We start from the raw sequence: 14222 nt of genomic DNA on the forward strand, positions 1-14222 counted from the left end.
CATGACGGATAAAACGGATGAATTTGGGTGCTCTGGCATTGGTAAAATAAGAGATTTGCACAGGATGAAATAGTTGTAGAACAAGGACAGCCATCACTCCATTTTTGCAAAACTGCGTGAGCCATTGCCTTTGACTGGAGCCAATTGCCTTACAGGACAATGACCCAAGACACAGCTCCAAACTATAGAAAACTATTAGAGAAGAAGCAGTAAGCTACTATTCACAACGGAGTGGTTAGCATTCTCCAGGTATCTTAACTGTACTGAGCAGGTGAGAGAGTAGTTCAACTGTTAAGACACTGATCCACATTAATGGTGATGTTTCAGGCAACACAGAGTGAAATGTTACCCCAGCAAATAAACAAATAGACTACTAAATGGGTGTGAGGCTGTGACTGATGCAAATGGAAGTTCTCTTTTTTCTTTTTGCAAAAACAAAGTTTGACGAGGAAAAAAAACAATACTATACCAAATAAAAATTGGTTACTAGCCTAGTCAACAACAGAGTCTTGAGTTACCTTTTATTCTTATTTACCTTGCAACTCACATGATGATTAAACATTGATAAAATTAGTACAGGGATACAAATGTTGTCATCTGACTTGTGCCATTTATGCATCAAGCACAACTTTGGATTTAGCCCCACAAGTATTAAACTAAGGAACTATAGCCAACAGCGTCTTAAACACAAACCAGACAGTTTTAACAGATAAAAAAAAATTAAATTGAAAAATTGTACCCACTCGCTTGTATTCAGAGATACTGCCAGAAAACACCTGCCGTGATCAGAGACTAATACCACTCTGCTGAGAGCCCACTACACCCAATGAATACAGATCCCTTTAAAAGTAAAGTAGCCTTCTTTTTAAATGATTATATAAAAAAAAAAAAATTTAGCATAAAGAATTCAGCAGAGTGTGGAGAAATGCAATCTGAGCAACAATATGATTTAAGATAAATAAACTGGTATATTATACAACTTTATAGTCACAAGTGTGACACAAATAAATAGTCAAGCATCTATACCATTGCCAAATCATGATTAATGACTGCAAATGTGTATGGTGCCATTGTTCAAGCTCTATGTAAATTCAGAATATGTCCAACTGCTGGAAACAACACAGGTGGATTTTATACCTTGATTATTAAGGTGATGGATATTTATCCAAATATGTTCATTTTGGAACTAATTTAGTTTGGTTTATATAGATTTAATACAACTTTGCATTAATGCCAAAGAGAGACAGATCATTTATTCTTACCTTTGTAACTCTGGAGGTGGAGTTCTTTTTCTCTTGAGAGGACAAGGATGAACCGGATGATTGAGAAGATGAGGACCCAGAGTCCGATTCTGAGGAAGAGGAATCGGATGATGATCTTTGTCTTGTTCGTATCCTTTCCTTCTTTGAATCTCTTCCTCTCTGCTCCGCTCCACTCACTGAGCTTGACAAACCCTTGCTTTCATCAGCTTCTTTTACTTTTTTGATGGACTCCTTGGCAGCCTGTTCAGTCTTTCCTGAAGCTGCCTGTTCTTTATCCTCCAACACTAGCCTTGTGGCTCTTTCTTCTTTGGGACCCATTTCAGTAATAACAGCAGTGTCCTCCTCAGACTGGATCCTCACAGATCCCGGTGGTGCAGCAGCAACCTGCTGATTTGTCCGTAGCTCTGAATCTTCCTGTTTAACTGAGGGCCTATGTCCTTCAGACTGTCCTTTCCCAACAGTGGTGGGAGAAGTGACAGGTGAGGTGCGAGGCTGTGGGCTATCAGAAAATGTACGGGGCCGCTTAATAACCATAGACGTGGATGAGGGTTGTGCTCGGTCCATTACGAACCGGAATTTTTTAAATGACGAGTGTGGTGAAAGAGATGTTGTTGAAATGGTTGCACTACACTCTGCTGCTTGGCCTTCGCTCTGGGGTTCTGGAGCATGGATTTGCTCCCGGTCTCCTGCCTCTGCTGACGAGTTTATAGCGGGTCCTGTGGAGAGGGGGTGAGGAGTTGGCAGGGGTGTGAGACCAGCCTCAAGGCCACATTTGGATGGAGAAAGGTGACTCTCACTCTCCTTTTCAGCCACCCCAGTTTTATCTTTCTCCAGCTCCAGCTTCCTCTCCCGCTCCTCCTTTTCTTTCTGCACTGCTTTCTCATTCTCCAGCCTTTCATGTTCAAGAGCTTTTTCCCTTTCTTGCTCCAGAGCTCTCTCCATCTCTTTTCTTGCCCTTTCTAGTTCTTCTTGCTGTAGGGCTCTCTCTCTCTCTAGCTTTTCCTTTCTCTCTTTCTCAATTCTCTCCTGTTCAAGAGCCGCCCGTCTCTCTGCCCTCTCTTTTTCCACCCTCTCTCGTTCCAAGGCCTTTTCCCTCTCTATCCTCTCTCGCTCTACAGCTTTCTCTCTTTCGAGTCGTTCTCTTTCTCTTCGCTCTAACTCCAAGGCCTTCTCCCTCTCCAGCCTTTCTAGCTCTAAAGCTTTTTCTCTTTCTCTTCTCTCCAACTCCAAGGCCTTCTCCCTCTCCAGCCTTTCTAGCTCTAAAGCTTTTTCTCTTTCTCTTCTCTCCAACTCCAAGGCCTTCTCCCTCTCCAACCTTTCTAGCTCTAGAGCCTTTTCTCTCTCGATCCTCTCTTGCTCTAAGGCTTTTTCACGTTCTATCCTCTCCTGCTCCAAAGCCTTTTCCTTCTCTAACCTTTCCCGTTCCAGAGCCTCTTCTCTCTCAATCCTCTCCTTTTCCTGCCTCTCAGCCTCCAGAGCTCTTTCTCTTTCTAGCCTTTCTCGCTCACGCTCCAAAGCTGCTCTCTCCATTTCTTCTCTCTCGCGCTTTTCCCTCTCCTCCCTTTCTCTCTGCAGCCGTTCTTGCTCCAGAAGTTTAAGTCTTTGAAGCTCAGCCTGCCTTTCAAGCTCCAAGGCCCTCATTTGCTCTTCCCTCTCTTTAGCCAAAGCTTGCTCCCTCTCCTGTCTCTCTTTTTCTAGAGCAAGTTCCTTCTCCTTCTGCAAAGCCTTCTCTCTCTCTTCCTTTTCTAAGGCCTGCTGTTGCTCAAACCTCTCTCTCTCCAAAGCTTGCTCTCTTTCTCGCTCCAGTGCTAGGGCTCTCTCCCGCTCTTCCGCCGCGGTACGTTCTTGCCGACGTTTTCTCAGCTTCTCTTGTCTTTCTAGGTCAGACTCCATCTCTCTGACCCTCTCATCAGGCACAGTGGGCTCAAGTGTACTCACAGGTACGTGAATATGGGCTGAATGTGCTCCTGTAACACCCTGATTGGTGCCTGGCATTATTGGAAATGGTACATGCTCTGCAGTGTTAGAGGTGTGAGTGGTGGCAGATACCAGGCTCTCTGGTGGTCCTCTGCCAGGAAATGATGTAGCTGAGGATGAATTGCTTTCTTGCCTATCAGCTTCACCATCAGTGCCATGCCATCCTCCTCCGGAGAAAGCACCTTCTGACTCCATTTTACGTGCCAGAAGGGTTAGTGGGCCAGGCCTGCGTTCAGCATGTCCACTCCTTTGTGGCTCAGGGCTGCTACTACGGCTACCACCGCTGGAGGAACCAGAGCTGGAAGAACTGGGGGAACGCCTGGCTTGGGGAACATCTGGACTAGGTGGACTCTGTTTAGGGGTGTCAGGCAAAGGGAATGATAATTCTGGTGGAGGGGAAGGAGGCGGTGTTGGCTGGCGGAGTTGAGGTGACAAAAGAGAAGGGATGTGTTGCTGCTGCGGTTGACGGGACGCTGCAGACCTCTCCCTTGTTGTGGGTCCCCTGGCTGGCTCTCTGAAGTTTCTCCTTCGAGCGCTGCTGTCCCAGTCGTCATCGTCACCGTCCTCGTCACCGTCCTCGCTGTCGTCATCGTCGCTGTCACCTTGGACTTCACTGGATGCAGAGCCTCTCTCTGGCCTTTGCTCAGCGGCAGGAACACGCATCGGCACAGAACCAGAAGCAGGTGGACTGGACATGTCAGCCTCCTGGTTTCTGTTTGCTTGGCCCTCATTTACCGCACCCAACAATCCCTCTTCACCAGAGGTGCCAGCTGGCTTGTGCTGCTCAGGTAATGCTGGTGTGACATCCTGACAAGAACAGAAAGAGAGCGCAGATTTATTTATTATCCCCTCCCACAATTTTAATCAGAAAGTTACTTTTACACCTAATACTTAAGAAGAGAAAGTACAATCTAACCTGGGCTGGAGGAGGACACGGTGTACTATTGTTGACTTCTGCGTGCTCCTCTTGCTCTGTTCACAAAAGAGAAATAAACATAAAAATCACAAGATTTTACAATAACCATCCATAATGTGTACAATATTTTATTCAACACAACTTGCCATTTGTATCATATGCTTCACGAGCCTCTCTCTCCAGACGCTGCCTCAGTAGCTCCTGTTGCTTAGCCAGATACTGCTTTATAAAGCTGTTCTGGCTCATTTCCTCACCAATCTAAACACACAGAGAAATTTTGAAATACAATGCAAGATCTCAAGGCTAATAACGCATACTTTTTGCAGACATTTATGAGGTTGTGTAAATGCACGGTTTGCCATATATACATAAAAGGCCATCACTTATCAAGACACTTCAGCCTTTTATATGAAACTAAAACTATCTTTGAGATTCACACCTGAGAGTTTGGCTGTAGTCCAATATGAGCTGTGGAGGTCCTCTGCAAGTTCTCCAGCATGAGAGCCTGTTAGTGAGATAAGAGATGTTTTTAAGCAATAAAAGGAGAACACTCTTTCATGGGCAACCTTGTAACTGCACTCTATTCAGTAGTATGTTTTATCACATCCGCTGATATTTCCGCCCTTGACAAAATATAATGAGTTTCTATGTACTAAATGTAACAAATATCCTTAAGCATCGCTGCTCCTCTTTTATAATAATGTTAGACTTGGAGAATTTTGTCTTTGATACTTTTTTTAGAAAGCCTGCGGTTGTGAGAAACTACAAAACTTGTTGACAAACGAAGGAGGATGATATGCAACAATGTTCCCATGTAAGATGGTAAAGGACATGGGAGTCTGTCAAACAATAATTGACAAGGTTACTCTAAAGCTGTGGTCAAACACCAACCAGTGATCAACTTATCTTAAATTTCATTGATCACCAATGAAACACCTTGTATAAATCTATGCACTATTACTACTACTTTATTCATGATCTATTACTTTGCACGTAGACATAGTTGATCTTTTACATTGCTATTATGTCCATTATAATGTCACTGTCATTATCAGATGCTGGTAGGAAGAAACTGTTAATAACCCAATGGCTTTATATGAGCTTTGCGAGTACGTTAGCTGGTAACTACGACTAAAATAATCAACATATTCTGGGTTTTGTGAGAAAAGAACCACTGTCTGGCGTAATATAGGTTATATAAACGCAATGCAAACAGACAGTAAAGCGTTGATGGCTCAGTGAAATAATGTAATCGGGACTACCCAGTAACAAAAAGAAAAGAACGCCCTAGCTATCTTAATAAGGTTTGACGATCTGTCGCAATGAAAAACAAACAAGCTCAAGACCAACGGCAGCTCACGGGCCTGCTGCAGATTTTGAGGGAAACTACTCCTAAAACTAGCCAATGCGTTTACCAACAAAACGGCAAGAACGTTAATTAAAAATTGCGGGTTAGCCGCTAAAAGTTGTCGATTTTCTCATTAGCTCTAAGTGGTGAAATGTTAATCTGCTGGACAAACTCACAAGAGCAGTGTACACATCGTTAAAAGCAGCATACACAGCAGCAAGCGAGTCGCTAAGGCCACTGATCAACTCATAGCGTTAGCCAGGAGAGCTAACGAGCTAACGGGACAACATCAACCCGAGACACAGTTTAGGATTAGCCGATAAGTTGAGTGAAGTGCCAGTCTTTCCGTAGCTGGAACATTTCTACAGGGCCACAGCACTGCATAACCACAGCGCTGACAAAATAAAGACATTTACAGCTGGTGAATGAGCTTTAACCTCGATAACTCTACTACGCTCAGCAGTAACGATACTCAGTTGTCGGCCCTCGAGAGAGCATCAGCCCGTCTCTTCGTTAACGTTAGCTTGCAGCGACCGTGGCACCATATATCGCAGTAAAACTCACCCCCTTGAGTCTTTTGATGAGAGTATTCTTCTGGCCGCTCTTCGACAGCCCCCTCTCCTCGAGAGCGGCCTTTAAGTCCGCTACTCGAAGGGACTGGAGCGGTCTCCCGTCCAGCGTAACGTCTTCAAGGTCCGCCATTTTCCGTTCCTCTTGTCAGTTCCCAGCGAGAGCGACGATCAACGCCTTCATCGACGTCACGTCATCGCCGACGACTTCCCCCCGAAATCAAATATCAAATAAAATAAAACGTTTATAAATATTTTAAATCCCAGACCAAACCAAAATTACTTTCATAAGCCAAACGTATTACTTGAAATGGCATCGTTAAAAAATTATGGTATTTATATTTAGATGTTGTATGCGCCACATCTTGCGCAACATCTGCGCAAACCTGACTTCCTACACAGCACAACTAGTTAACTGCACCCCGCTTCCTGTTAGCAGCTCTGGATTTACGTGACTGTCGTTCGGCTTCTCTGCACCTCGACTATGTCGGTAGTGAGTTGATATACGTTTTAAAATAATGGGGAGTCACAACTCTATATCTTAAAGGTAGTTATTAGCTAGCAATAGCGACTTTAAAGTCAGAGCCCGCCCGTTTGTGCTCCTTAAACAAAACGTTAAGCTAAGCTAAATGGATTATTGAGCTGTTTAAGATGTCGTGGTTTAATTATGTCAGTCAAAGCTCAAGTCAACACCAGCCCACTGACAATCAAGGAATTGCAGGCATCCTGTGCAGTTCTCCCAACCCAGTGTTCACGTGCCCTGCGAGTTTCCCTTCTCCCAGCTTGTGTGAATTTCCCCCAGCTCCTCAAGGTGTAGTCAGCCCTCCCAGCCTCGAGAAGCTGTCCTGCGCTTCTCCGAGTGCAGGTCAAGTTAGAGAGCCCGAACCCATCTCCTACGTAACCTTCCAGGAGCAGCGGTGTGTCCTGAGCTGGTTCCAGAGCTGGACTCCCGTTCAGAGGGAGCGGTTTCTCCAGGACCTTCTGGGGAAAGCTGTGCCGGGGAAAGTGTGCACCCTCCTAGACTCACTCAGCACTCTCCAGGTACTTTATGCAAACTTGCAAACACATGGTCTGGAGAGGAGTGCCATTTCTAGTAAATAACTGGCGCTTTCTTCCTCTGTGTAGGTTAAAGACAAACTTCCAAACATCTTTGAATGCCAGCTCCGCCTGTGGACGCAGTGGTTTGAGTCTTGGGGAGAAGAGGAGAGGAATCATTTCCTACACATGCTGGAAGAGCGGGACCCGGATTTTGTTACCCACTTTTACAGGAGTGTAGCGGGTACAGCAGGAAGAGACTGAGCAATGTTTGCATTGTGATAGAAAAGCAAGTAATAAAGGGGTGATGTGTGGTGTGGAAAACACATTCTCTGAGTCTCTTTGTAGAAAATTTAGCCTTCTTGTAGATCGTAGTGTTCGTATACGTTTTGTAAGTAAAATTCTGCATGCCTGCTCCGCCGGGTTTTTGGGTTTTTTTTAAAAGTTTTTAATTGATTGACACGAATTTGTAAATAAACAGGTTTAACATCTAGCTGTGGGTTAATATCTAAACAGGCTTAGCTCTTCTGTGAGGCAATTAACACATCTGGAATAACATGGACAAGAAACACTTTTTTTTGAAAAACAAAAAAAAACAAAAAATTTAAGAAAGAAATTTAATAAAAAGCAACCGCCGAAAAAACCCAGGAAAACCTAAAAAAAAACAAAAAACAAAAACAAAAGAATGAAAAAAAAAAAAACCGGGAAAAAACAAGAGAGTTAACAGCATGATTCAAATCAAAGAGAATAGGCAGACTTAAGGTTGGCTTTAAAGACAGGGAGAGAATGTTGCAAGCATGGTATATTTGTTTTACTGTCTGAAGCATTTAATAGCAACAGTAGCAGAAATATGTGCACTCATTCTTCAGTTATTATTTTATTTCCCATACTCGTAAATGTCACACATTTTGACATGGGTGCGGACAGAACTTCTCGTGACCCTTATTTTATCCAGTCAGTTGCTCCAGGAGTAATTAAAACTACTGGATTTGGAGCGCTGCCATCTTCTACACAGAAATTGACAAATGGATAAATTTTTCCTGTGAAGTGCTGACCTACAAAAGAATACATATGAGTTCTGGACCCTGAATCATAAAACGAGATGGTTCCCTTTTTGTAATCTAGCAGGATACCCAGGGTAACTGGTTGTATCTCAGTAGGAATGGGAACCGTTCTCCTCTGCTCTATAGCTCTGTACTGACCCTGTTTGTCCAGGACTATAGTCCAGTAATCATTGTTTGGACTGAAGGGTATTGATCCCTTTCTTCGAGAAGATTCACTGGTCATCCCAAGGTGGTAACAGGTCTTTCCAGCTACTGAAACCTCCCAGTAATGCTTGCCAGATGAGAAGCCAGTGGCACCTAGGGCCCCCAGAATCACATCAAACCGTCTTGGATTGTTGGGGACGTCTTGTATAAAATCTGCAGTGGACATCTCGGTTTCATCATCAGATAAAACTATTCTTGGGTGCGCTGTGTCTGGATCGAAGGTCATCTTTGCTGTTAAAAGAAACACCATCTGAAATCAGCATGCAGTGAAACAACCCTGATAACACAGATGGCATAATTTAACCTTAATGTGGAAAATGTAAGGGTGTGCTTTAAAGTTATATAGACGTTTTCACACAACAGGCTGTTGTATGCAGTGTGAGTAGTCGTGTATTTTTTTTCATGGCATCTGTGCAGCTTTATTAGCTTTAAACAAAAGTGCAAAGAAAAAGAAAAAAGAAACAAACTTTCGTGTGTGACTCACAGGTATGGATGGTCTTTTCTTCTATATCACCTAGTTCCCTTTGAAGCCCTGAGGGCAGAGTAAGAAGAGAATGTCTGTCAGAGGATTTTGTGTCATAACAGTTTTACTCTTTGTATGTTTCTGGGCTAAACTAGAAGTTCTACAATTTCCTGAGGTTTGTTTTTCTCAGCTTGCAGGTCTAACAAGAAGATTAAATTATCCAATTAAGAATCTCACATTCACTACTACCCACTTTCCCATATTATACTGAATCTGCTCATTCTGTGGCTTGAACATACTGTCAATATTATTCTGCAGTTTGTTATTCTCCCTGTTCTGTCTTTGTAACTCCTGCTCCAACTGGTTGAGCTTGGCATCCTTCTGATGTAGCTCCTGCAGCTGGTGGTCTGCATCATCATGGCACTGCTGCAAATCTCTTCGCAAGTCTGTTTGATGAAATACATACTTCAGAACCTCAAGGAGTGCATCTGTACAATATATCCACACAATAATAATGCGGTCACATTGGGAATCTTACCTTCACACTCCTCTGGCGGTTGAGAGCAGCACATCTTCAGCTCTGTGACTTCCTGCTTTAGGTCTGACAGAGGGAGAGAGATTAAACATGAAACAGCTAAATGAGAGTCACATTTGGATAGTTTTGGATGTTTTGAGAAATGCATTTATTTGTCCTTGTTTAATTTTAGATGAAAAGATGTCAGAAAGTAAAGTTTATTTATTAAGCACTTTTCATAGACAGACAGTCACAACATGCTCCAAAGAAAGTACACTCTCTGTCAGTTCCAAGGTTTGATGTTTCCAGACATAAAGAAAATCTGGTTCTTATCATACCAGACAGAAATTAAGTAAATACAACCTCAGATGCACAAAAAGTAGTTCAAAAACAAGAAGCAGTGTGTGGAAAATGAACTACACCATTAGTGAACTACACCACTCTTTCAATGATGAACATCCTGGACAGGGAGGAACGGTGATTCATTTACGTGAAAAGGGAAAAACCATCTCTGAATCGAGAAGGGGGCCTAAGGGTACATCTTTTGCCATCTTACAATGCTGTGATTGCAGCCATTCCCCAACTCTCTGTGAATGGGACTCATGGCCATCGATCAGTGGTCTTTGATCAGTGGTTGTTGATCAATGGTCATGAGAATTTGCATAATTAAGATTAAGAAACTGACCTCCCAGCCCATTGTTCCTCAGTGGGCTGGTTTCAGTCATTATGCAAATATGCTGTTTATAAGATTGGGGAAACCTGCAGTCAGCTGAGACTGAAGAAGTCAGTTGGATGAGTGACGAAACGTTTCTCCCACTAAAAAAAAAAACAAACAAAAAACGCCACATCCAGATGAACAGAATCAACTTTGGGAGAACTACACCCTTACTGCTTCCATAGGAATTAGGAGGGTAAGTGGCAGGGTTGAAAGGCCATTTCCAAAAAAAAAGTCCATAATTCTACAGTGAGAGAATCGCGAAAGTGGAAAATATTCAAGACAGTGGCTAGGATATTGCAGCAAATGTACCATGCTATACTCAGAGAAACTGGGGCAAAAAGTGCTACATCTGAGACTCTATAAGCCTCAGTTCACATGTTAAATGTTAAAGTTCATGACAGTAAAACTAGAAAAAGACCGAAAAAGTTGTTTGGAGAAGACTCAAGTGAGAGAGTTTTATTGTGAAATACGGGACAGCCTGATAATCTGTCTAAGGGCCGAGAACAGAGTATCGTTACTGCCGAGCGTAGTAAGAGTTATCAAGGTTAACATTCATTCGCCAGCTATAAAAGCCCCTATTTGTTTACTGCAGCCACAGGACCCGGGCACCTCACAGTCACTGAGTCACTCAGAAATGCATCTGTTTTTCCATACAGTGCTTCTGCCTTTTGGTTTAGGTTTTGTTAGGTAAACAATGACGGTGTAATATATCATGTTTTGCAGTTCATCTGTGCTTGTATTTAAGACCCAATACTTTCTTTTTACACTGACTGATTGTATTGCCACTAGCTAGTGAGCTTAACATAAAGACTGCAAAAAAAGGGAAAACAGCTTGCCCGCCTCTATTTCTGCTCAGCAATTTGTCTAATCCATACATGACAAACATCGAGTTAGAAAAGTACATAACAAATAGAGAAAGCCAGGTTAGCTGTTGCCCATAATTTCTAGTTCCTTTTAGCTAAATGAATGCATTATACTATAAGAGTTAAACAGATGTTTAAATCCAACCCTGATACATGTTTGCGACAAAATATCAAATTAATTTTGTGACTACCTGCAATATAAAATACAAACCTTTGTTTGCAGCTTCAAGTTTTTTATTCTTTGTTTCTTGTGTTTTTAGTTTCTTCTCCACGTCTGACAAAGAAAGTAAAAAAGTACTTTTAAACAGGATTTAAGATCAAGCAGAAATGTGTTGCAGGTCTTCAAAATATTTATGAGATTGACTCTACATGCACTAAATTGTTAAATGACTGACCTTTGATTTTGTCAGATGTCTGCGTTTCAGCCTCTTTCAGTTTCGCCCTCAGATCAGCAATCTCCATCACTAGTGGAAATACAAAAAACTGGAATATTATATCGTACTAAAAGGACACCAACAGCATGAAACCAAAAAGCAAATTCAACAATATTCATACCATATTTATAATTCTCTGCATCTATATGCTCAAGTTGACTTTCAGTGTCATCCAGCTGCCTCTCTTTCAACTTTAGTTTCCTTTGAAGGTCTGAAAATGCGTCGAGATTAATAAACACAACCATTAGCTTAAAATACAGGTTACTTCATGCAAAATATAGATTTCAAAGTTTGTTCTGTACCTGCAAGGCTCTTAGTATGAGCCTCTTTGAGGGCTGCTATGTTATTTTCCAGTGGCTTAATTTGCTCGTGAAGCTCCATAATCTGAGCAGCTAAAACAAAACACAAACATTATGGACTCTGATGCTGTTTGATATTTCATCCTTGTTGCTGACTGAACCAGAGCAAAATACTTACACAGATTAGCAATATTTATATCTTTTCTATCCAGCAGGTCTGTCTTTTGTTGTATCTCATTCCTGATGGCCTCCAGTTGATCTTCCAGATCTACAAAAACAGGCAAAAGTGATGTTTTACGTCCTTAAAATATCTGTAGTATTACTATGATCACATCTGAGGAGAGCCCACTGCATCCCACCTTTAATTTGTGCTTCTTGTGTCTCATTCTTCCTGTTTTGTTGCTTCTTCAGTCTTGCTATTTCATCTTGCTGATTCAAGATCTGAAATGCTATTAAAAAAAGAAAATCATCTTCATGCATGATCAGTGCATCCAGGTAAGGAAATCCCCGAAAAATTAAGTCTGTTCTACCGGACGTAGCGTTTTCAGTGGGAGAAATGTTCCGTCACTTGAAAACACTCACTGAAAGCACTACATTCAGATAAACAGACTTTTTGTGATAAACATACATGTGCATACATATTAAAGACAAAGAAGAAGAGAGCGAGGGAAGTATTTTATTCTGACTGTTACTCACTCAGCTTAATATTTTCATTCTGTTCATCTTTAATTCCCTCTATCAAAGAATTGAGCTCTTCTTGACGTGCTGGAGAAAAAAAGATGAGGAATTACTTTTTTTTTTCCACCGAATGCATGTATTTTATTTTTTAAGAAGTCATTGCTTTACACTATGTGCAGGTAAGATATGTCACTCACCTTTAATCTTCTCGTCATCTGTATCATTTTCAGCCACAGTGACCAGTTTCTCGATTTCTGTTTGCAGTGCAATAATCTGCAGAACTGAAAGAAGGTTGGAACACTTATAAGTATTTGTACCTGAGTAAGTAATCTGGATTCTTTTAGCAGGTTGTTTGTACTCACGTCGTTGTGGTTGAGTACTTCTCTCTTTCAGCTCTTTTGTTAGTTTGTCCAGCTCCTCGTTCTTTCCATCTATGGCTTTTTGGAGCTCTGCAGATCAGACAAAACTTTGTTTGGGGGGGATTTATGCGTAAATGTAAATATTTATTTAGCTAATATTAAAGCTGTACAACAACCCTTTAATGTACACCATGTGAATACTGGACCCCAGTAGCGCTGCTTACTTGACAATGAAATACACTCACCATCAACCTTGGATTTGGACACAGAGTTGTTCATTTGTGCTTTCAGTTGCTCCACTTGCTGAGTTAATGTAGAAATTTGTAGAGCTGAAAGAATCAGTCAGAATAAACATCAGCGTTCACTGTTCTCATCTAAGACACATGAAAATGTGCACAACATCTGCGAATAGTAAAACATTGAGAATGTGGAGAAAGAAATCATGGCAAATCTTTTTTTTGACATATTAAGATATATTCAGATATTTTAATATTCAGATAGTATGATGTCATCATATCACCTAGCAACCACCCAGTAAAGGGCTAAAAAGTTCCTTTTCTTATCAATTATGCTCCTATAAAAACATAAATGTATTTTTATTGCACAACATTAACATCAAGTTTAAATTCAAAAAGTCTGATTGACACCATCCTATTGCAAAAACCTAGCAAGTGGCTAAAAATGACATTTTTTGCCTTTATGCACCTACATGCACCTCCTTTTATTTGGATATTATCTTATTATGAGGCAGCTAGTTTTATTTATATTCACAAAGTTGAATTACACATGCCTACCAACCACCTAGGACCTTGTGAGATTACCCCAACCCCCAATGTGATTAAGTATATCAAACAGCCAGCTGCACAAATAGGCCAAACACTACAGTGGCACTACTGTAGCGTGGGCATGTAGTAGTAATTATAATAAATAACGCAGTACATTTGCAGCTCTTGCTTGACCATGAGTGACTCAGGCGTTCCCCTAATAACTACAAAATTGCATCATCATGAATTAAACCTTTTTTGTTGAAGGTGATAAAAAGTTAAGTAAAATATGATTTACAGCTTCTAAAATCTTCACTTTTAAATCAATATCATAGGAAAAAAATGAATATATTATGATGAATTTGACAGCTTAGAAGGTTTTTTATTCAGAGATTCAACACTCACCAAGTGAAGTAACAGAGCTCGATTTGGACTGCAGCTCCTTGATTTTGTCATTCAGGCTTTGCTGCAGATCTGCACAGAGACATTTATTATGGGTGCTGATCACAGAACAGTTTTCTGTATTTAGCAAGAATAGCAAGTCAAAGATTACACTCACCTGTAATTTTCTGCTTATCATCTGAACATCTTTCTGTCTTGTTCAGTTTTTCCTGCAAGTCTAAGAGAAAGGTTACATTACTAAGCAATAGTCTAGGCATTATTTTTTGATACAGGTCAGCATGAAAGCTCATATTGTTATATTTTGTTGGCTTTCAGTGGGTTTTGACTATGAGTTTGTAAAACTATTCATTCCA

The 14222-nt window shown here is 41.3% G+C and overlaps 4 protein-coding genes across 4 annotated transcripts in view; 1 reads left to right on the forward strand and 3 right to left on the reverse strand.

Moving 5' to 3' along the window:
- The window catches only part of acin1a (apoptotic chromatin condensation inducer 1a), an 18797-nt gene extending 12526 nt beyond the window's left edge, over window positions 1–6271 (reverse strand). Inside the window, exons 1-5 of the mRNA XM_005740215.2 lie at window positions 6068–6271; window positions 4595–4660; window positions 4302–4413; window positions 4156–4211; window positions 1263–4046 (exon numbers count right to left, since the gene is read on the reverse strand). Coding sequence (XP_005740272.2) covers window positions 1263–4046; window positions 4156–4211; window positions 4302–4413; window positions 4595–4660; window positions 6068–6205 — 3156 coding nt within the window. The 5' untranslated portion in view covers window positions 6206–6271. The remainder of the gene's footprint in view (window positions 1–1262; window positions 4047–4155; window positions 4212–4301; window positions 4414–4594; window positions 4661–6067) is intronic.
- A 164-nt stretch (window positions 6272–6435) lies between these two features.
- cunh14orf119 (chromosome unknown C14orf119 homolog) lies at window positions 6436–7646 on the forward strand. The gene is made up of 2 exons (XM_005740214.1): window positions 6436–7113; window positions 7198–7646. The coding sequence occupies exons 1-2, from the start codon at window positions 6724–6726 to the stop codon at window positions 7369–7371; spliced, it is 564 nt and encodes a 187-aa protein (XP_005740271.1). The 5' UTR covers window positions 6436–6723; the 3' UTR covers window positions 7372–7646.
- A 173-nt stretch (window positions 7647–7819) lies between these two features.
- Window positions 7820–11155, reverse strand: LOC106456311 (zinc-binding protein A33-like). The gene is made up of 5 exons (XM_013912698.1): window positions 11145–11155; window positions 9377–9439; window positions 9138–9284; window positions 8860–8907; window positions 7820–8606 (listed from the first exon to the last, which is right to left on the reverse strand). The coding sequence occupies exons 2-5, from the start codon at window positions 9408–9410 to the stop codon at window positions 8050–8052; spliced, it is 786 nt and encodes a 261-aa protein (XP_013768152.1). The 5' UTR covers window positions 9411–9439; window positions 11145–11155; the 3' UTR covers window positions 7820–8049.
- Window positions 11156–11560: 405 nt separating this feature from the next.
- The window catches only part of LOC106456310 (nucleoporin nup211-like), a 23525-nt gene continuing 20863 nt past the window's right edge, over window positions 11561–14222 (reverse strand). The window contains exons 33-39 of the mRNA XM_013912687.1: window positions 13873–13941; window positions 12949–13032; window positions 12707–12793; window positions 12542–12625; window positions 11845–11934; window positions 11670–11759; window positions 11561–11568 (exon numbers count right to left, since the gene is read on the reverse strand). Of these exons, the coding sequence (XP_013768141.1) occupies window positions 11561–11568; window positions 11670–11759; window positions 11845–11934; window positions 12542–12625; window positions 12707–12793; window positions 12949–13032; window positions 13873–13941 (512 nt within the window). The remainder of the gene's footprint in view (window positions 11569–11669; window positions 11760–11844; window positions 11935–12541; window positions 12626–12706; window positions 12794–12948; window positions 13033–13872; window positions 13942–14222) is intronic.

Source organism: Pundamilia nyererei, unplaced genomic scaffold (assembly GCF_000239375.1).
Source record: "Pundamilia nyererei isolate P.nyererei 1_Seehausen unplaced genomic scaffold, PunNye1.0 scaffold00098, whole genome shotgun sequence".
In the NCBI taxonomy this organism is placed as follows: Eukaryota; Metazoa; Chordata; class Actinopteri; order Cichliformes; family Cichlidae; genus Pundamilia; species Pundamilia nyererei.